Source organism: Falco naumanni, chromosome Z, assembly GCF_017639655.2.
Source record: "Falco naumanni isolate bFalNau1 chromosome Z, bFalNau1.pat, whole genome shotgun sequence".
NCBI lineage: Eukaryota > Metazoa > Chordata > Aves > Falconiformes > Falconidae > Falco > Falco naumanni.
In genome coordinates this window covers 66763040-66786349 of record NC_054080.1, presented here as the reverse complement: position 1 = coordinate 66786349, position 23310 = coordinate 66763040, and the positions used below count along the sequence as shown (strand labels likewise).

General features: G+C 42.1%; 1 protein-coding gene across 6 annotated transcripts in view; it reads right to left on the bottom strand.

Moving 5' to 3' along the window:
- SLC38A9 (solute carrier family 38 member 9) overlaps positions 1–15551 on the bottom strand; it is a 53862-nt gene extending 38311 nt beyond the window's left edge. Inside the window, exons 1-3 of one of the 6 annotated variants that reach the window (XM_040579562.1) lie at positions 14686–14796; positions 10633–10683; positions 6117–6267 (exon numbers count right to left, since the gene is read on the bottom strand). In XM_040579562.1, the coding sequence (XP_040435496.1) occupies positions 6117–6220 (104 nt within the window). In that variant the 5' untranslated portion in view covers positions 6221–6267; positions 10633–10683; positions 14686–14796. Of the gene's footprint in view, positions 1–4317; positions 4460–6116; positions 6268–10632; positions 10684–14197; positions 14396–14685; positions 14797–15403 lie in introns of those variants that run through there. The other 5 variants (XM_040579565.1, XM_040579560.1, XM_040579564.1 and 2 more) reach the window with 5 other exon arrangements.
- Positions 15552–23310: the final 7759 nt, after the last annotated feature.

Genomic DNA, 23310 nt, shown 5'->3' with positions numbered 1-23310 from the left:
GTTTCAATTTTTAAAAGATTCTTAATTGAATTGGTTTTTTTTTTCCATGTCTGTGAAGTGAAAGGGGAAATCCCCATTTTGTATATGGACTTCTGTGGCATTTGTATAAACAATTAGGAAAGATATTGCAACTGAACAGGAATAAATTTTAAGCAATAGCTTTATTACTCAAGTCAGAGGTACACAGGACTAACCAACTCCATAGGTATGTAACACAAAAATGGACTGTCAGCCCTAAAGAACTTCCCTTGTTTTAGCTTAAAATTTATTGGGCTGATCCAATCACTGGACACTGCTAAAAATATTTCATTAGAAGATCGGTAAAATAAAGACTGTAGTTATGAAAACTGGAAATGTAATATGTTTAAATGCCTCCCTACCCCACTCAGCTCTCTGTTCTTTTATTTTTGGATCACTGACACGTATTTAGAACACCTAAAGTGTGTATTTTGCTAATTATGTGGCAGCTGCATATTGAGAAGAGCTTCATGAAGACTGTGCCCTCCCCAACTCCAGTTATTATTCTTAGTACCTCCCCATAAACTTCCATTGCTACTGTGGAAAAATTACACTGAGACGAAGTCTACATTTTGCTTCATAGTGAGTAGCAGATCTGTGGCAAAGACTTCCTTCAAAATGATGTTTAACAACTGCTGAAATGGATCTCAAAGAAAATTCTTCCAGACTGAAACAAAGCAGATTATTTTTTAAAGCAATTCCAGCTAAAGCCATGGATGATTTTAAAATTAAAATAACAGAAGACATAAATACAACATCCTATTTTATGGGGAAAGCAGAGTTGTACGTCAACAACCAATCTATAAGAAAGAAATTCTTCAGAGAAAGATATTTCATTTTCTTCAGTATTATGAACAGAGTCTGGATGGAACAAACAATTTATAGTGTAGCACAAAACAGAAGGGTATGATCCAGAATCTATCTATGGGTGAGGAAAAAAAATATCAGAAACAGCCCCAAAGAAATTCCATAGATCTACTGCTGCTGCTTCCTGCCTGTAAGAGTGCACATGTTTAATGCTGCCAGTACTTGGGCTAGTTCCCCTCTTGATCCCTTCTGGTGCACCTGTTGAGAATGCAAATGATCTGAAACAGTACTTAATTTTCTCTTTCTCAAGGTACCACTGCATCTCTACTTTTACTGAGCAAGCAACTTTGCTAAAATACACTCTCCACCCATCAGTTTAATGGTTGTTAGAGAGCTCTTTGAAAACATCAGTCTGATTTGCATGCTATGCAGAAGCTATGCAGGCATGCTGGGATGCAATCTTCCTCCGTGATCTCCACTAGCAGAGGGTAGCATTCTGTCCAGGATCAAGGTGATTTCCCAGACCCCAGATACAACCAGATCAAAGACTAGTTGTAAGGCATACTCAGGCAGAAGTCTGAGAAGCTCTCAGAGACTCAAATTCTCAAAGGCTGAGATTTTCAAAGCAGATAGAATATAATCTGGGATGTATTTTGGAAAACTCCAAAACTTTCTGATTTATACAGGCAATCACATTGATCTCTCATGGGGCAAAATGATTATGAAAAGGATGTGAGACAATGTGATTCTGGGGGAAGGAGAGAGGTTGCACAACTGGAGGGTGTGACTATTAATGCAAAACAGTGCAGGCAATTTCCGTGCATTGAGATAGAGTATAGTATCCAATGGATTATTATATCCATACTAAAAAACACAATTACTGATTGTATTTCAATAACTAGCCTGAAAAACAATGCTCTTTTTATCACAGGGCATACACACCAATAAACCACAGCTGTTTTCCAGAGCATAATGAGCATGGACAAGACACAGGGTCTCATGCACGAGGTCCACACCTCGTATACACTACACCCTGTATATGTATTTCAGAAACCATTCCCAGAAAACCTGCAGCTACACTCATCTGCTAGTTATCTCTCACACAAAGGGACAGTTAAGAATTCTAGTCCTGATCCAGGAAAGCAAGAAGAGAGTTTCTGTCCAAACTGTGGCAGCAATTTTTGCATACAAAAAAACCCAAAGAGAGATGCTTGTGATTAAAATTGTTTCCAAATATTGTTCTAGGCAAAGTTCAAGTGTTAGATTTGGAGGGTTAGAGGGAACAGCACAATAGGAAAATGTCTGGCAAACTACACAAAATCTTGCAACTGAGGGTGCTACATCTTTTTTCTGAATATTTTCAGCAATGTACTACACCTTACAGAGCAATGAGGCAGTATGACAAATACCTACTTCAAGAAGCTTTGAACTAAATAACACTGTTTTCTAAGTCTCTTTGCTGAAACTTTTAAACAGCTAACAAATGGTTCTGGACATCTGATCAAAAAGCAGTGTTATTAGCATCGAGCTGTTACAATATAATACAATTTTTTTGTGTCAGTGTGTCTTTTGGCTTTACATGATGGCATTAGTGACTTTACATTATACAAGCCTTTAATATTTAGATAAAAATGAAAAAAAACTTCTTTACAGTGCTCAGTAATTTTATTCCTCTCTTCCAAAATGACCACAAGGAGCCACTTTAGCTTACTGCACAGATGTCTTTGACTTCCCACATCAACTTTTCAGGGATGCCATAGGATTATTACACAGAAATAAAGCTAGTAAATTCCTAGGGCTGTTTTACTGAGTCATCAAACTATTATAGGAATGCTGTATATGGCACAGGAGAAACTAAGGAGTAAAATTGCTTCCCTATCACAGAAATTAAAGTAAGGAGAAAAAGCAGTAAGAGGACAACTCATAGGTTGCTATTTCTTAATCAGGAACTGCCTGTCTGCATAGGAACATCACAGATTTCAGTGTGTTTCTTTTAATGAAAACTGTTCTGAAGAGTTCCACGACTGACTAAGCATTGTAAACAGTATACTTACAGTTTATCCTGTAAGATCTTTATTCTCTTCACAATACAATTTACTTAATTTTTTTCCCCACAACCATAACACTATTGTCATTACAATTACTGCATGACCACTCAAGTATCTTAAAATGCTGGATGCAGAAGCAAAATAACCTTTCAGAGCACACTACTACATCACATCCGTTGCTCCCAGGACACACATTTCAACAAAGAATCAGCTCTACCACACCACACCACACTTCAAGCACTGTTCCCTTTTTTGTGTCAAAGGCAAAGCTATTCCACTCTTCTCTTACAAAGAAAAACCCAAAGGTTCTTAATTAAGGAGGTTCTAAGTCTCCCCAGTTGGGGAGTAGTAATATTAGAAATCAGTAAACATGTTAGCAACACAGAAAACTGAAAAGCAGGCAACTGAATAAGAAGACCACATGGGTGTGGAGCAGTAAATGCACAATGAATGCAGAGATAGTAGTTTTGCACAGGTTAGTTCTGACCATTGTCTATCTTTCTGTGAGTTAAAAGAACTTTGAAAATAAAAGGGAACAAACCACTTTTGCATGAAAAAGGTTTCTCTGACTGCCATCTACAGACACTGTTTAATTTATAACTGTTAAAGCTCACCTACTGATCTCTCCTACATTTTGTGAGCACACTACATGACTCCAAAAAGAATAAAGGGTCGATCTCCCTTTAGAAGGGGGCATTGTCAAGTTTCTTCATATGCAAAACAACCAACACAAAACATCATTTGTTTTTCTTTGAAGGTTCAAGTATTCCTGAAGAAAACTGCAGTATCTGTTGACAATAAGTTGATTTAAAGAGTAGTCAGAAGTAAAAAAGAAACCCTCTCTTGCATACAATAATCACCAATAAGCCATTGCAGCAATGACATTCTAGTTTTTAAAGGGACCTACAAAATGGGCAAAACACACCTAATACTGTGTAAGTAATTCGGGTCACTGTGAAGAACAATAACATCCTTTTTAAAAGGATTAAAAGTGGTTTTATATTTCCCCTAAATTAGCAAAAGAACACTAGACAAAATAATTTACAACTCTGGAAAAACAATTAACTTATTGTTCTTATGTAAACACTGAAAAGCATGCCTTTGAAATATCCTAAATCCACCAAGCTGTTAAGAAAACCAAGTAACTATGTAAATGCTGTCAAATCTCAAACAATCCAAACAAAAGAACAGCACTAAGACAGACAAACAGTGATTATAAGCAAATCACACAAAACACTTCAAGAACTATCTCAATGAAAGCAAAATGACCACCCACCAACATCTGATCGGGTTTCTGAATAGCAAGTTAAAAAAAGAGGAGCAAGCTAAACAGAGCAAATCACATACTGTTTGATACCTTTATGCATGATAAACCCGTCTCCCTGGAGCTGCTACTCCCTAAAGCTCTAATGAAGAAGCCCTTCACACCACCCACTGCTCTCACCACAACTGACATAGACCCTGATGGCCTGTTCTTCCTTGTTTCTTCTTCTGAAGATGGAGTTCGACCTCGTTTGGCACCACTATGACTTCCAGGCCTTCCTGATATCCAGGGCTCCTGCCTTTAATCCTTCTGCCTCTGCATGCTTGGAAGGCAAAAGACTAGGTTGCAGAAAATGAGAGAATGAACTCAAGGGAAGAGCAGTAAGGACAAACTGGACAGATGTGCAGAACTAGAGGTTGCGGATGCAGGCAGACAACCAAGTACACACTTCTGCTTTTGGGGAGGGAACCAATACCACATACTATGACCTTTTATGAAGTTAAGCATCCAAACTTAAGAAATCACAAGAAAAAAAAACACACAATGAGGAAACAATACCTAACCTCACTTTTGAAAAGCAGATCTTGGCATTTTGATGTATCAGAGAGGCGTAAACTTCTCTTGTTGCTACTGCATCACCACACTACCTGAAACTCACTGCTACTCAGACAGAACACATACTTCCTCCAACACAAGGAGCTCCCAAAACCCATATAAATTAGCACTCTTCTTATGCTAGGAGGGCAACGAGGGGCTCAGACGCTCCTCAAAAAGAAGATGAAGCCAGAATTAATTTTGCACATTTCTTTTCCCCACTTGAAAGTACTCTACTACTTCCTAGTCTTCACATCCACAGTTCTGCATGCTACTACACTTGTGCTCTGTTACCCTAGGCTCACTCAGACCCTTACCCTCCTTCCTTTGCTCGTAGAGAAAAGAGAGATTGTTTAGCCCCTGGCTAACGTGTAAGTAGGCTCATCACGGCATTCCAAAGCTGCAGGCTGAGACAGCAGCAAAACACTATAACCAAGAACTCTTTTATTTTTTTTTTGCTGAAGTGGGCCCCAGCAAGACGATTTTGTATACAATAGTGCCATCTTCAGCTCCTTCAGAAAAACTGCTCTACTGAAATACAATGCTGGATGCAAAGGCCGGGGGTGGGGGGAAGCCATAAACAGGGTCCAAGAGGTATTACACAGTTATTCCTCCGTCTAAAAAAGCAGAGCTGGTGCCTCCAGCTAGTATCAGAAGGGCAGTTCCCACTCCAATATAATTTTTGGTTCCAGGACCAACTCACAGAAATCTTAACTGTAGCAGCAGAGAAAGTCTCCCACTCAGACCCTCCTTTGGGGAACAACGCTGTTGAACTCTAGGAAAACATGTAAAATAAACATATATATATATATATATATATATATATAATTTTTGCAGACATGGCAAAAAGGCCGAATTCGAATTTTTCATATTTGCTGAAACTCAAAAAATACATTTTTTGGTAAAGGTCATTCAGTTCCTTCAGTACCAGCAAATAATCTATTTTTCCAGCATCACCTGCAGAATGCATACAGAGCCATTTATTTACACATACTGACATCCATTTATCTACACCATCTGGCCAGGTTTCTTGCATAGCCTCAACATTTCCATTTGTTGTGCTAAATAAAATCCATCATGCTTCAGTATACACACATGATACTCAGTGTTTGAGGAGCACTTTAAAAGCCAGATGCCAAGTTCTTACTGAAGCACTCTCTCTGAAATCATGTCAACAGAAAAGTCTTATAAACAAAACACAATATGAACATCTGTTCATCTGGTGCTTGGAAATAATACCATATAGAGAAAAGCAGGAATGGTTTGTACTGAGATCCTGATTTCTAAATGTTAGTCTTCTGTCTTTGTAGGATTCTGTTGCTAAAAGCAAAGATTAAACAACTCATTGCTATACAATCATTCTGTAAGTTCAGCATTCCTTATACCTTTTGCACTTGAAGTCTTCTGGATTAAACTGTATATTCATGATTCCGTAATTACTTTCGTCACCTCCCACAGGAACCAAGAGAGGTTTGGTATCCTCTTCCATATTTGTGAATGTGCCACCTTCTTCTAGGTCCTGTCAGTAATTCTGCCCTAAAAAAAAATAAAAGTCAACTACAGTTAAGCAGAACTGTGTCCCTGCTACTTAACGTTGGCAGAGTCCCATAGCTTCAGAAGCTCCTGGGGAGAATTGCACCAAAAAATCCCCCCAGCTTGGCACTTAAGAATTCTCACTCCACAATGCAAACGTCACCGGGCAAGTACAGTGGGGGATGGTATTTTTTATAACACATGATACATTTATGTATAAAGTGGTCAACGTACAATTACACTCTGAATCTCTTTTAGCAGCACAAGAGGTAATATAAAGGAATATGATGGATGCCGTTGCTTATATTGGGACTCAAACAGGTTTGCAAAAAACGAGGCTGGGAATCTGAATCTTCGTTGACCTACCACAGCTAAGATTCAAGTCCACTGCATGCAAGTTAACATCAAATATATTCATACGCAGGTTTTATCTTCCTGCTTTCAAAGGATGGGACTCCTTTTCTTATGGCTCCATCGTAAGACCAGCGTGATTTTTAAAGGAGCTGTATTTCCAATTTGTATCAGTACAGCTCAGAACAATGTATCAGTTATTAGAGACTATTGTTTCACTAAATTACTTCAAACTTTGCAGCAGACACATATGCCATTTTCCAGTGTACTTCCCAGAATAAAGATCACATTATTGCAGTCTAGGCTCTTTGAATTAAAGGCAATAAATGTTTTAATAATGCATTGATAATAACATATTATATGCATTCAGAGCACTCCTGGCCAAACAATAGGAAGCAGATAGCTTTTAAGCTAATGGAATTCTACTTATACTGAATTACAGTCCTCACATGGCACTTCCTGTGGTCTCATGTGCAGCTGAACAAACATAATGGCTTTAACAGCTGTCAACCCTGCTACCTCCTGAAAATTCCTCCTCCAGGACTCCTCCAAACAAATATGGTAGAAGTATCTGCTTTTTCAGTGGGACAGTTTTAGAATGTTAGACAGGTTGATGGAAAGATAGATGAGAACCAGAGCTGGCACAAGGTAAGTAAAGATGGCACTGGATTTTTGAAACCTGGGGTGGTGATGGAAGAAGATAAAATAGAAAGATCAAGGTATTTATTATCCTTCTGCATCCTCATGGAAATACACTGTAAAGGCCCAATACCAGAAACTACATCAAGCTAAGTTAAGCACTGACATGATTCTATCCCTTCCTAGCTGCATGTTGTCAATCCTCTTGCATTAGCTCATCCTGCTAACGCCTCCTGCAAAAAAAACCCAAAAAATGTGAAGGAGGGGATGAAAAAGGAAGGAAAGTTAGAAAGTTTTCAACCACATTAAACCTACTTTCTATGGCTCAAACAATTGCTAGAGGAGGAGTGCAAAAAAACTGAATGAAGTTGCAGTGAGGACTGCAGAAGCACTGATTTAAGACTAGCTCAACTTGCTGAGGAAGTGCATTTTAGAAGACAGGCACCTGCTCCCCCTCTCCCTCCCTGCCCCCAGTGTGCTGAGCACAGGTAAGGGCTCTCAGATCTCAAAAGGAGGGGACCACTAGAGGCACCAGTTCACGCAAATTATACTGGAAACACTGGTCCTGCCCTTGACAGCTCATAGGCATTTGTGATCTCACACTAAACTCGACTTGGAAGACTGATCCAGATGAAAATTAAACATTCTTTCCCTTGCTTTAAATTCAAATCAGTGTTGAGCTCGGAGCTTGCTGTCTGGCTGCACACACTTGCATGCTTGTGCAAAAGAGGGGATAGTGCATAGGTGAAGCCATTTCATCTGGCAGTGCTGCCAGTTTCCTCCTAGTTTCAGCATCCATACCAAAATATTTGAACAAAGTTACTACGTTTAAAGGGATGATTTTCTCTTGTTGATTTTAGCTCTTTTGAGAGGACAAAGTAAGTGATCAGTGATAACAATCCAGGCAATCTTAAGAGCCCTATTTGTACTCCCTTAGCATCCTCTTTCTCTTGCACTTAATTTTTGCTTTTTTTCTCTCTAAAGCTTTTTTTCCTTTCCTCCTTCCAGAACCTCTCCAAGATGGAGCTTCTGCCTAACAACCTTCTTCTCCCACTCTAGCCCTTCTATAAACCATCAGTTCAGATTCTTTATCTTAAAGTCCTTCTCCTCCACATCATTGCTGCTGGTTCTTTGGCCTCAACTGAACATCTTACATTCTCTCATCCTTCTTAGCTCTTCTGTAATGCTCAGCTTATGAATTCCTGCTCATTTCCCCTCTATATTCTCTCTCCTACACACTGTCAAAATTGCTTTCCAAACCTGCCTTTACTAAGCACTGCTTATAAAGAGATTTCTTAGTTCACAGCAATATTCTGATTTCATTCCATGTGGCACTCTGTTGCTTTTGAAACCCTGTTCACAGCTCCCCTCTCATTCATTTTTTTCCTATTGATTTCCCTTATTGTTCTGTAGCTCTAGGTCACCTCCTTCCCACCTATTGACTCCTCACACCGCCCCACCATTAAATTTACCACAGTGCACATCAACTTCTGTAACAAAACCATGGGCCCCTAAGATTTCACACACTGCTGCAGCTATCAACCTACTCCCCTGCCATTCCCATTATGAAGAACTTTTTGCATCCCTCTGACCACACCTGAAGACAGCAGCCTTCATGGATTTTCTACAGCCTCTTTCTTTCTAAAACCTCACCAGTGGTCTCAGGTAGAAGACTGGTAATGTGGTATTATCTTCTTTTATTCCATTTTTTCCTCTTTTTCACCTTAACATCCTGCATGCTTTTTCTGAACAGGATACACCTAGATCTCAAAAACAAATTCCTCACATTCTGCATTATGCAACTTTATCAGCATTTAAATCACACTTTGAATTTAGCCATAAAAATGCAGATGAAAATTTACATTCCTAATGGCTAAAAAATGACATTTGAAATAAATTGAAATCACAAATACTCCAAAGTGGTTTCAGCCACAATTTCCAGAAGACTGTATATATATCCCTTTGTTCCACAGGCCCTGGTTTATGGTGCAGATTAAGCAGACACTAATGCTATTTTAAGATACTGCTTTAAACACATCCCTTCCTTAAAACCTCTTTTAAATAACATTATTTGTGTTTTCCAGTTCAATCTGATGAATGCAGACAACATTGATCACCAGCTTGATTTCCTCTGCACTATGGCTACAAATAAAGAACTCAGAAGATTTTATAGCATTGCATAAAGAAAATAATCCTTCCAAAACACAGCATACACTGATTAGCTTGATGGCATGATTTGGGGCTTACGGAGTTGTTGCTTACTGACTTCTCTAGGGTCTACTTAGAAGTGGGATTGGTGCAGACAGTTTATTTTTTAAGTGCTTATTGTTGAGAACACATAGGTGAAGCTTATGAGGAGCAATTTGATTACTTTACAAATAGACGCAGCTATCACATACATAAAGACTGCACCTGGAGCCAGTACAGCTTAAAAGACAACTGTAAGCAGAAGAGCAAAATGAGGAAGAATGAGCCTGATTAACCTCTCTCTTATCTAATTTCTACCCCATCTGGCTGGACTTCACTCTCAATATTAACATTTTTAATACATAGGATGGAGCCAGTCGTGCTACCTGAACTTATTGCCCAACAGTTTCCATTACAATAACCTCTTCTCAACTGCTTATTTGCCTAGTGTCCTAGTTGTATGACAATTTTTTTATACTGGGTATCTGATCAACGTTCACCTCATAAAATTAAAGTTTCTTTTAAAAACCTGTGATATGACATGCAGTATTCTCTCTTTGGTCTTAAAAGCCTACAATCAGGACTAGGATGTAAAACACAAAGAATTAATGTCAATAATCACAGTTGCTGGACCAACATCATTCTGTTTGTGTATTTTACGACACAGTTCCCATGAGGCCACTGTTGCATTCAGAGAATTAGTACAGATCTCTGGGAATTAACATACGGCTTCTTGGGAAAAAAGGCAGCTGTTCTAAGGAAACCTAACTCATTTGTTGTCAAACTGGACTTTCCTGCAAGTTGGAAAGAGTTTACTGCTAGCTATAGTGTACCTAGAGTTGGTGATACAAATTCATGGTACTTTGTCTTCAACAATGCTATGAATTAAAAAAAAGCACTGCTGTTCCCAACTGCTCATTCTTACAGTCTTATCTCCTATTTGTGATGGCACAGCTATTTGTTTTCTTTCTTCTCTTGGTGGAATGAACAGGACTGAAGAATAGATCTGGCTAAAAATATAATATCTGAACAGGAAGAGAATTGTTTAGGGTCTTGTTTGGGGTTGTCTGGCTTGTAGTGCTGCAGAACCAGCAGTTTCACTGTCCAGTTGAAGAGACATTGGTATGGTTTGTGGTAGAAGGCAATATTGCTAGAAGTGTAACTATAAGCACAGTCTGAGGGACAACCTACCTGACAGGATGTTCCCTCTTTTTTCCCTTCTGCTTAGAAGCTTGTGTAATGCTGCAAAACAGAAGAGCACTTGTGTTACACGCCACTGAATGATGTTGAATATTTTGAACACAACCAAGCAACTTTCAAACTCAGCATTCAAAATTAGTGTATTTTTCCCTGCGCTTTATTCCCTATCCTTAGAATAAGGATAAAGCCAACACTTGCCTTATCTCATAGACATGCTGTGAGGAGAAACTAACTTTCACATAAAACTTAGCTGTGATTTATATTACTCCCTGCAAAAAACATCCAAGAGGAACAGTTACGGTTTGTTGAGCAGCAAATAAGGCAGATCAGGTCTCAGGCAAAAGTGAACTGAATACTATCACTTTGTTCTCCAACAACAAGTCCTCTATTCTGAGAACTGTTCAGCTTGAGAAAAATAATGATCCAATATAGAAATGTTCCCAATCTATACCATATGTACCAAGACGACTAAGATTGCCTAGGCAATTTTAATTTTCATTAAACTTAGCTAAGTTTAATGCTCCAACCTTTGAATACTTCAGCTTTGCAAATTCTGCCCTTTTAAACACAGGTTTGTATGTTTAATTATCCTTGCACAGATCCTGGCTTTGCTTTGTAACATATTTCCTAACAAATGAGAAATGGGGATTCTCTCAACATACTGCACCCTATATTCTTCTCTAAAAATCTTTCTCTCCCGGTCCTCTTGCCATTTGCTTTTCACCATTCTACTCTTCTGCAAGTTCCCTTTTTTCACCTGCACAGACCTGCTTTCTGTCCTCTGCCACAGGCACCATGTGTCTCCTCTCTTCACTTCTGCTAGTGACAGCAGAGATGAAGGATCAGAGTGCTAACTGCAGTCTCCCACAACCAAAATCTTATTGATGATAGAAACAAAGGAAGAAATGGTATGTTTTCCCCTGCAGCATGCTGTATTGATGCTGGAGGGAACAGGCTATGAGAATGTTTTCTCTGCACTCGTATTTCTTTTACTTTCCAGCTCAGTTTTCACGAGGAAAGTGTTTAGTTCTGCTTGTGAAACTCCTACCCTATCATGTAGCAGATATCTGCTACTTAGCCCTCCAACATTTGATTCCAGAAGGAAATACTCTGGCTTTGCTACTCCCCCCAGAGTTAAGTGCTGTTGAAAATGCCTCCCTAAACTTTCATGGCTGTATCTAACACGGTTAAGATAAAATATAGATCTTCCACAACAAGTACTATAAAAGAAATACATTCTTGACATAGCTTTGTAGTACCAAAACCCTCACAAATTTGGAGCAACGTTGACACTAGCTTCTTCTAAGAACTGCTGTACAATGCCTGAAGCCATGCTCAGTTGTCCTCTATTCACTTACAAAGGAATGGCTACATCTAGAAGGAAAATTTGAAATACTCTTGCAGATATATATCAATCTGTCCAAACTGTCAGCAGGCTAAAACAAGTTTGGGATTCACTTCTGGTTAAAGACTTAAAGCAGCAATTACTTTTTTCCAATCATAAGCTATCAACACAGTCCTAACTATTGTTAATATCTAATCACTGGTATTCAGACACCATTAACGGCAGGGTATCCTTCAATGGTCAAAAGTCTGCGTAGACTTTGAATTCTGTCATCCTTTTTCTTTTCAGGAGATAATTTCACTGTCGTGAAGCTTAGTATGCCTTCTTGCCTTATTTACAATTCTCCTGCAAACATTTGAAGCATTACCTCTGAAGGGCAGCCAAAGGGAGTACGTGGATGAGTATTTAATAATGCAGCTTTTCTGCTGCTGGTCATAAATTGTGAAGCAACACCCAGGGATATGCACGGTACAATTCCAGTCCCACTCCACATCACTTTCAGATGGTAATCTAAACAGAGTTAGACCTTCATTAATCCTCACTGGCTTGCCCCTGTGAGTTTTTGCTTTCACTGCCTTCAGGTTCTCTGTCTCTCTCCCCTAGTTACAAAGTCTGAATAGCTTCAAGGAGTAAAGACAAGAACCCAGCAGATTTAGACACTTCATTCTAGCCTGGTGGCTGTGCTGTAATGGTCTTTGCACTGGATGATAAAACCATATTACAGCTTGCTCATTCTGTCAGTCTCACAGTTGTAGTTTATGGCTTGGCTATAGGTGTGTGTGCCTGTGCTTTAAGATGAGACACCCATCTTGACAGATCATTCACTGCTACAGCTCAGACTATGCAAGAGGGTTACCAAACCAGTTCACCTGACAGCAGGAACAAAACTGTATTAAGTCAGTCAGTCATCCTAGTCACCTCATGAGCACAATCTGTGCTTAGCTGGTTTGCAGGACTGCTATTTATCAGAGAACCTTCCATAGAGGGCAGGAGGAGGAAGGCAGAGAAGGGCACTATCACCACAGCCTCCACCATGCCATCATAGCTACCAGTGCAGTTGGACATGGTGGCGGAAAAAACAGCAGCTGGAGCTGTGAGAGCTATTTATGCTCCATGTTACTAAAGCTAAAGGTGCTACACAGATGTTAGCAGTGGTTCTGTACCAATTGTCCGGTATAGGAGACCCTGTGGACCAGCCATCACGGGCAAAGCCAGAACTCTTTAATTTGGAAGTCATACACCTTAAAATAAATGATCACAAAATCTAGTTACCTGTAACTTGTTACTTTTCAATATGGTTAGTGATGACTGTGGCCTTAAATTATTTTGGTAGGAATTCTGCCACCAAAAACTGTTCTTGTGCTTGTGTGCAGCAGAAGTTTTCTTTATTTCAACATTCCTAGTGCTTCTTAAAAAGGATAGCTCCCAGTCAATTAGATAACACAAAATTGTGACAATTTCAACTACACACACATTTTGTTTCATTTCTTCTTTAAAGTCACGAGTCCTAAAGCCCCACTTCATACTCATGGTTTAAACACAAGAATCCACTAATGCAAGTATGTAGTTCAAATAAGGATTTTTTTTTTTAAAGGCATACTTGGTGTGACCCAATCTTCTTTTAAATTTTGAGCAGGTGAATGGATGAATAAAGCTCAAGGCATAAATCTCAAGTAAACTGCAGGCAGTGCTTGTATAAATTGTGAAAAATAAGCACAGCCTACACTGAAAGACATGAACTTCAAAGCAGGACAGCAAAGTTCTTCAGTTCCTCTTTTGGGACAGTGGATCACCCATCAGAAGGGACTGAAAAACACTATACTGGCCCTAAGAGCAGGAGCATACATTCAGAGCTCCTCAGGAGTGGGACAGCTTTGCTGCCAGTTAGCTTGTTCATGCTCTCCTACAACCTGCTGGTCAAAGACAATTAAAATTGTACAAGCAATGTAAGCTAGTAACCTTTGGGGAAAAAAACTCTTGTCTACAATAAGCTGAAACACCACTGGGCTTCTGCGTAGCTCAGACTGACCCAATGGGTATGTGATTACTACCTGATGGCAAACCTAAGAAAAAGAAGAAATGAAGTATTAGTTTTATTTGTCTTTAACAGAAAAAAGCATCTATTATTTGTATACAGGGTGGGTTTTTTTGTGGAGCCTGTAAAACAATACTTATAAGAACATGAAATTATGACCTTGGGGATTAACTTACATTTTTAACATCATTTTGGTTTTATGTCACAGGGCCCCCAGGCCTGTTAAAGCCAATGTAAGCTTCTCCCAGATTCATGGATCGCCCAAGAAAGGTTTAATACCGTTTCTACGCATCAGACAACGCTCTGGCGTTTCCTTCGTGTTCGGCGGTAACACACCACACCCGCGCCCGGCACGGTCCCGCCGGGCTGCCCGTGCGGCCCTGCCCGGCGCCCTCCCTCAGGCCCGGCGCCCCGGCGGCAGGCAGGGCGCCCCGCAGCCCCCCAGCGCGGCGCGGCGCAGGCCCCGGCTCGGCCCGGCCCGGCCGTCCCGCCGTCCCCCTCAGGGGGCCGAGCGAGCCGGGCCCCCAGCGGCGCTCCGGGCAGCGCGGGGCAAGCAGCGGCAGCCACCGCACCGCGCCGCGCCCGCCGAGCCCTCCCGCCCCGAGGGCCCCTCCCGCCCCGACCGGCCCCAGAGCTCTGCCAGCTGGCGCCGCACGGACTCTACCTGCGGCGGCGGCGGCAGCACCGCCTCGCTCTGCTCCGGCAGCCCCGCGGTCCCGCGGCGGCGACAGGAAGCAGCGTGGGCCGGGGGCGGGTGCTGGGCGGGGCCCCGCGGTGGCGCGGCGGGACGCGTAGTCCCCGAGCGCGGCCCCGCTCAGGGAGCCGCCCGGGCGCCGCCGCGCGTCGGACTACGCGTCCCAGGCAGCCGCGGCGGGGCGGGGCCGGCGGGGCCGGGCGGGAGCGGCGGGGCGGGGCCGGCGAGGCCGGCGGGGCGGGGAGCGGCGCGGCACGGCGCTAGGTGTGGCGCGGGGGGGGGGGAGGGGTACCGGCGGGGGGCGAGCCGGCGCGGTAGCGGCAGCTGTGCGGAGGCTGCCGGTGCAGTTCGGGCCGGCGGTGCTGCGGTTGTTGGCGGGGGAGCACGCGCTTCCCGCTTGCTTCTTGGCAAACGGCACCTCCGGCGGGGCAGCGGAGCGCATCGCTCTGCGAGGGCGGCAGCAAGGCGTGCGCGGTGCCTGCGCGAGTTCCCGGGTCGTTACGGTACGGGCGAGCACGCACCGAGGAGCCGCGAAGGAAAGACTTGCATTTGCCAGTGATGGTTGACGAGGTGCCTCTATTAAAAAAACAAACAAACAACACACACCCCAAAAACAAGGAAACAACCAACACCCACCCCCCCCAAAAAAAAAAACCCAAACCCAAACCAGCAAAACCCAACAGCTCACCCATCTGCTTCCAGGCTTTAGCAGCCGGCATGCTGACAAGTGTGGGCATAACCCCTGCTACAACTAACGATGCTGGCCTTCCCAGACTGGGTGGCTGCCTCCGTGGGGCATGATGTACTGCGGGTCTCCTGACCTGCTCAGGGAGGTACAGAACACTTGCTGAGCAAAGGATCCATAGGCAGGCTAGTCAATCAGCCAGTCAATGCATCTTAAAAAGTCACCAATTTTAACCCTAGGGTTTGGGGTTTTTTGGTCCTAGTTAAATGATCTTGGGCACATGTCCTTTTCGTAGCTGAAACACTGGTTAAAGTAAAATTCTAGGGGTATTTATAGCTCATGCCTGGGGAAAACTGCTGAATTGCACCAAAGGAAGGCAGAAGAGATCACTTCCCCATGTGAAAAAACAAGCTAGACATAAATCCCAGTCTGTACTTTCTGTTCAAGTGCAGCCCAAACCAGACTGTGTGGCTAGCGGTGGGGCTGTTCCAGCGATAAAACTGCTGTGTAAGTGAACTTCAGACTGTGGGTGGAAATGAGGCAGCAGAGACCAACAACACCCATCACCCTGAAATTCAGCTGCACACAAACTCAGCTGGACCAAAACTCTGTGCAGGCCCGAAAATTCACTATCATCTGTTGCCTCTGAGCCACCCTTGGACTCCAAGACTATGCAGTTGCTATTTGGACATGGGAAGATATTTGTCGATGAGTCAGGAAGTCTGTCCACCTGCTACCATATGCATTTGAAATGCAATGCTAACACCACATGCTGGTGCTGTGAAAGTGAATGAAACGAAAACCTGCAAAAGTAGTGATGTGTGAATAACTGGGGTTTTTCAGCGTGCAAGCATCTGTCTTGCCCTTGTAAGCCTGTCTTCTTGTGTCCTGTGCTATGAAAGACTTACATAGTTACCACTATAGCAGATAGGTGACCTACATTTTGTTGTGTTCTTGGTCACTAACTAGAGTCCTTGAGTGACACTTAGGAAAAATGTTTTCTGGTAAGAACTGTAAGCAAGCCAAAGAAGTGGAGATTCCTCCTGCTCCCTCATGAAAACTGCTGCCCACAGCTGACTCCTCAAAAGGGTATTCAGTCACTGTTCTGCAGTGTTTTCTGTTGTGGCTTTCTGTTCTGATGACGCATTACCTTCTGGGCAAAGAGTGTCTCTTCCTACATGCCTGGGCAGTGCCTAGAAAAATGGGAGCCTAAATTTATTTTGGACCTCTTGGTAAATCTGTAAGACAAAGACAGCATTAAATCCAGGTCTTTAATAAATTTCCACCTGATGTGTTGAATGTTCCTCTGATTTAGCCTTAAGTCATACTTTGCTCTCTACTTCAGGTATAAGATAATTGTAATATGCACAAATTCATACATTATATAAAACATTATAGTGGAAGAATAAATAACTTGCCCCATCATTGCAAACAGAGGTATGGTCGCATGGCTAACAAACTTAATGTGTTTTGCATTTTGGCAGAGATTACTCCAGATTTCTTTCTGAAAAATACTGATAATGTATGAGGATATAATTTAAGATGTAGAAACTGTGTTACACCCAAAATCTTGTTTGTGGGAAAAGATAAAGCACACCTTATATAAAAAGCCAAGAATAAATTAATAGTAATTGAAATCCTAAGTTTGATCATCATTAGTCCAGCTCTAATTGTTAGGCAAAATGAAAGAGGAATTTTTTTTGTGGACGCTGTTACTTTCTACCCCTTTTCCTTGTGTTACGTTCACTGTTCTGCTGCTGCTCCGGGTCCTGAGGCTTATGGTTTCATTCCTGGGTGGCACTGAGAAGAAGGGACATCATGGCAAGCTGTCAGCATCTGCAGTCCTTCTCTGGGAGGCATATGATGTAGACATTGCTGGTTTCTTCTTCCTCACTCTAGGGGGTTACAGTCACACTTGGGGTTATTTTTATAAGGTTTTGTAATATACTTTTATATGTATTTCTGGTGATTTGCAGCTCCATGTTACATTTGAACATACTGTATAAGATAATGCTTATGTATGTTGGATACTACTTTGTTCTCTTTTGGCTTTAGGTGACTCTGCTGGAGCAGGACTGGTGGGAGAAAACAACCTCAAGGGCAGTCAGCAAATATCTTGTGCAGCTTGTGCCCAGCCATCATGGTTTGCATCAAATTGTTAGCAGCCTTTGGAAAAAGAAACAAAAAACAGGTAGCTCCCTGAAGAATCTTCTGAGCAGAACAAAATGGTTACATTTACCATGTAATTTCTTGGCATTCACAACATTTCATCATCGGGCTACTCCTTCTGAAGTACTGGGGAGTAGTTTGGAGGCAGTAGAGAGTGTCCTGCAATGAGCAGAATTAAGGGAACAGGGGAAGAAAATAAGAACTCTCCATCTAGTGGTTAGAGACTGTGACATCTCACTGTATCTAAAATAAACTAAGAGATCACTCACCAGTGACTACAGAGCCACCACGTGACTGCATTTGTAGTTGCTCCCTGTGTCTACCATTGAAAGTGTTAACCAAACCGTGTGTCTCCTTGAGTGAGTTAGGGAGTGCTAAACATGAAGTTACGCTGCCAAAGCCAAGAGAATGAGCACCTGTTGATGGAAAGGAAGATGAACAATCTGAAAGTTCTTGGTTTGGCTTACATGTACCGGAGTAGCACATCTGCCATCAAACATAAGTTTCTCAGGAGAACAGACATACTGCTCTTTCTTCTTTATGGACATCCAAAATGGAGCTCCAGTGCAATGAAACCAGAAGCCATTTTGGCTCATGAACCTGCCTACTCTGTTTTCTTGTTTAGGCAGAAAGTAAAATGGTGTGTTATGGAGTTAGCACAGTGGGTAAAATTTAGCTTCCTGCTATTTCCACATGCTGCTTCAGGAACCTGTACGTAGCCTTACACACCTGTGGAAATGCTCCCTCTGTGAGTTCTTAATCCTTGGACATTGTGTAACTTACTGATTACCTACTGAAAGCTAGTAACTCCGAGCAGCCATCTTTGCTACCTGCACTAAGCACAGCCTCATATATACCACCTAAGGGTGCAATTTTAAGCTCAGTATGAGACAGAGAAGCTAGTTCTTGAGTTTCTTAGCCGCTTTGCATTCTAAGTTGAGTACAACCTGTGTCCTGTCCTGAGGTTCCTGAAAAATTAGCAGCTATAAAGGGGAGGGCCTAACTGACAACGTGTAAGGTGAAAATAACCAGAGCATGAGTTCAGAAACCACTCTCTGATAACTGCCACCTGCTGCACAGGTTTGCTTTATCCTCTCCCAAAGCCCCTATTACACATTCAGATGTTCACTGCAAAACTACAGATCTGGTGTCGCTTCTCTGCAACCTAAGACACCCAAGTTCTCAAACAGACACACAGGTTTTCAAATAGTTTTTCCAGTGAGGAAAATCTGTTGGACATGGTAGAGCAGGTTAACGAGTACTTATGACATGTATGGAACGATACATACTTCCTTTACCATTTTCAGAGTAAACATTGCTGTATTATTTCAAACAAACGAAATATTTTGCATGAAAAGGGGTAGAAAGAAGACATACACCGTGCCAGCTGCTCAGAAACATGTGCCAAAGCATTGGAGTACTTGCCACAGTTTTTAATAGATGTGTTGAACTGATTGATTTAAAGAACGAAGTCAACATTTCTTAGTGACTAAGTATCCTTTATTGGCAGCGCTGGGTGCGCGGGGGATCCTTCCGCCTAACGTGCATGTTTAAAGTAACTCACTATCTTATATTTATACAATAAAACAATGAATATTCAATTAACGCCTATACATATTCATTACCTAATCCCGCCTACCCTCGTTCCGTATGTTAATTAGCTTATCAGTCCTTTGCGCTTGTGCATATTCCTCCAAGAATTGTGGGCAGGGGTCTTCAGGATGTGGGCAGGGGTCTTTGGGAGAAAGGCCATAGGTCTTCCTCATGGTGTACTTTTCACCTTTTGCCTGGTATGTGATGATCTTGCCAGTTTGCAACGTTCTTATAAGTCTGAGCTAATTTATGTCCTTGTCAACCATCTGTTTCTTCTGCTTGTTTCTTTTAATTGCTTCCTTTAGGTAACTTATAAGCAGGCCCCTTGTTAGAGAAAGTTAAAGAGAAACAGACTCCTTCTTTGGTCAGTTATTTCATTAATTATTTCTTTCAGACTATGGTTACATGACCTAATTACTATACCTACATTCTTTGAGTAAATATAAGTTCTTCGCCTTGGTACAGGCTTGTACAGAGGATTTCATAGCAGCTTTTGTTGTGCAACTATTAATTTCATCAGAATATATTTCTTATATTCATTATACTTTAACTACAAGGCTTACTCTATCCTAAAGTGAATTCACTCAATATGTCTTCCTGCACTTCAACACAAATACAAGTCCCAAGCCAGAAATAAAGCCTTCTCTTCTCTACCAAGTCTAGTATAACAAAAAACTGTGGGAAGGGGATGTTGTTCATGTGCGTTCTTGTTTTTCTTATATATAGCCTGTTTAACCTAATTGATTTTTTTTTTTTTTTTACTTTCAGCAAAAGTGCATATTCTGTTAGCAGTTCTGCTAATGCTTGACAACGCTGCGTGCAGCAGAACACTTGGTCGCGGTTCTGCCCCACAGTGGGTTTCACTTCTGTCAGGCATCTGGCAGACGGGACACACTCTGGCGCCCCGCACAAAGCCAAAGGGAACACGTCGCGCGCGGCGGGCCCCCGCCGGGCACATGACACCGCCCGCCCCGCGCTCCCCAGGCACGTGACCCCTCCCGCCCCGCGCTTCCCGCGCATTTCACGTGCCCCTCCGCCGCCCCGGCCGCAGAGCCCCGGCGCCCCCGCCCCGCCCCGCCCCGCCCCGCCCCTGAGAGCCTCCCGCCCTCACCGCCCCTCGCCCCCCGCCGCGGGCACCTGCACTCGCGCGCTGCGGGAAAGTCGCGCTCCTATTGGCTGGCGGGAGAGGCACGTGACGGCCCAGCGGCTGCACGTGGCGGTGGCGCTATAAAGGCCTCAGTGAGGGGCGCCATTTTATTTTAATAGGAGAGCGTAGGTAGTGGGAGGGAGGGTTAGATGTGGGCTATTACCTCATGGACTCGAGAGGTTTCTACCCCAGGAGCACCCTCTGCCAGATGAGAGGGAGTGGCAGCAAAGACAGTGAGTACTGGGATAGGCAGGCTTAATGGTGTCCGCTGTGCAGGCACCACAGTACTTGATGGGGATAGGCAGGGGGCTGCTGCTGATGTGTTTTGTCTCCTGCAAGCAGATAACAGCATGAGCCAAGAGGACTGGAGTAGAAAGGACAACAAGTTACCCCAAATCTTCCCACCCACTGAGCAGGTACAGGATGGCTACTGTTGGGCTGTTGTATGTTTTTATCTCTTCCTCCTACTGTTATCCCAAGTCTGGGTTCTTTATCTGGTGTGCAAGAGCTGATCCACACACAGAGTTGAGATACACATTTATTGCATGTCTGTGCAGAGATGGGTGCTAGCCAGGACAACAGCTACAGTTAGGTCAGGATGTAGTGGTACATTTAAATTGTTAAGCTGCAGACGGTTTAATGGTCTAGAGTTTGGCAGCAGATGAGAAGAATTCTTAAAAATACAGTTCTGGAATTTATAGCTGAACTTGAGTGATGTGAGGTATCTACTGTCAGGCCTAATTCTGAGCTAAACCTTGTGTAGAAGTTGTTCCTATTTGAGTTTTGCTGGTTTTTTTACATAGCAGTAAAATGCTTTGGTGTGAAATGAAGGATAAGATACAGGAGTGTAATGAGAGATAGCCAAAGAGTAATGTTTTGCTGCTTTTGATGTTGACTTAATATTGCTATCACAAGAAACTGCAGGAAGCTTGAGAATTTATAATGATTCTTTGTTGGCATTGGTCTTGATGGACATTTAAATTCAGCCTTGAGGAACAAGGAGGAAGAGGAGATGCAAATGGCTTATGCAGGTGGATAAGGGTAAAAGTGAGGTTGCAAAAAGAAGAAATTACAGCATATACTTGCAGAATAGTAGTTTTAAGAGTTGGGGCTTAATTTCCTGTAGTGTTGCTACCACATGGAGAAGTGTAAAAGCTGTAGTAATAATTAAAAAAGCACAGTCTTGAAGTAAAAGGTTTGGTAGTTCTCTGATGCTCCTCAGTCATCTCTTGTTCTGGTGTACTAGCACACAGCAGGCTTGCATTAAACAGGAGAAAGCTAAACATGGCATTTGCTGGAAATAAAGCTAACCGTAAGAGTAAAATGTGCAAATCAGGTGCTGTTCTGACTTGTTTCAAATGAAGTATCTGAATTCTTGAACAAATGAACATGTACGGACATATTCTGGGTATTTCATCTTAAGATGATCTGTAAGCATCCTTTAGTCAAACCCTAGAAATGCAGTTACGAAGCTGATGAAAACAGGCTGTTGTTCACTGTACAGTCTGAAAGATTGGAAAAGAGAAATAATTCAAAAGACTGGTATAGTTTTGAATAGTTAATGTTTCTTGTATTCAAGGCTTAAAATGTTTGTTGGCTAGGTGACAAAGCTGATGCATCTCTAAATCAGTGACAGCATGCAAGATAAACTTACACAGTTGACACGTGGAGTTAAGTATAATGTGGTTTCAGTGATGTTCAGATGCGAACGGTATGCCATTTGGTATACTGAAGCATCTGAAAGACTGCCTTTCAGGAGGTGGAGAAGGCAATTTCTTTGAAGTGCAAGATTTAACAATGACATTTGTATTTATGTATTTTGCTCAGCCTGGGATTAACATGATGCTGTGCCTTTTTTTGTTTTGTAGGATTGGTTCTGTGAAAAGCCAGATGGCCCTTTGTCTGACTTCAGTCTAAGGATAAGCTCATTTGGTATGTGAAAAGCACTTTTGATTTTACTGACATTTGGGGGAGTTGATCTCTTGAACAGGTTAGTAGATTTAAGAAAACTGTAGTATTATCACTATGATGTTTTCATGTATCCCCTGTGGAGTAAGCAATATCAAATTATAAGGGTGACATGATGGGTAGACTTACCTTTTGACCCTCAGTGTTTCATTTACGGCAGTTAGGTGTTCATACAACTTCTGATGAGTCAGTAAGTATTACCTCATAAGCATTTCTAAAACAGGCTGTGCTAAACATGAACAGCATTGAAAATAAACGTTACAGGTGATGTTGAGAGGTTTTAGCAAGGTCCTGTCTGACAGTTGTGTTGAAAATAAAAAAAGGTCAGATGAACAGAAACTTCAATCCATTTAAAATAAACAAAGAAAAAACAAGACAAAACATTGATATTTGGTATCATGTTACTGTAAGGCTCTCTTGGTTTAATGAAGATGATGCCTTTATAGACTGGAACAGAAATTTTTAGATACAGAACTTTCAAGCAGTTTAGATATAGAAGTTTTACATATGCCAGTCAGGGTTGCTGCTGAAGGCAGTTTGCCCCAGGCTTTGCTTTGTGTGACTCTGCAATAGTCAGGTCAGGAAACAGATTTTTCTGAGTACTGACTGTGGCATGAGACAGTCAGGTGTTCTCAGTAGTCTCTGAAATCAGGAATGGTCTTTAAGACTGCTTGAGGATATTGTAACTTTAAGTTCAGTGTGAGGTAGAAATTTTGAGCTTGTGTCATTTAGTTGATCAGACTGTGGAAGAACAACCTGAACTTTATTTTAACAAATTGTGGTTAGTTCAAATTGTTGCTGTCATATAATCCTAGAACAGCCTGGTCTGGAAGGGGGCTTGAAAGATCATCTGGCCCAACCTTTTGTAGTAAAGGAGTCCTAGATGAGATTATCTAGCACCTGCTCCAGTGCCATCTTGAAAATCTCCAGTGATGGCAACTCCACCATATTCTTGGGGAGGCTGTTACAGTGAATGATTATACTCGCTGTGAAAAAATTGTCCTTCTATTGAGATGAAACCTCTGCCAAGTGC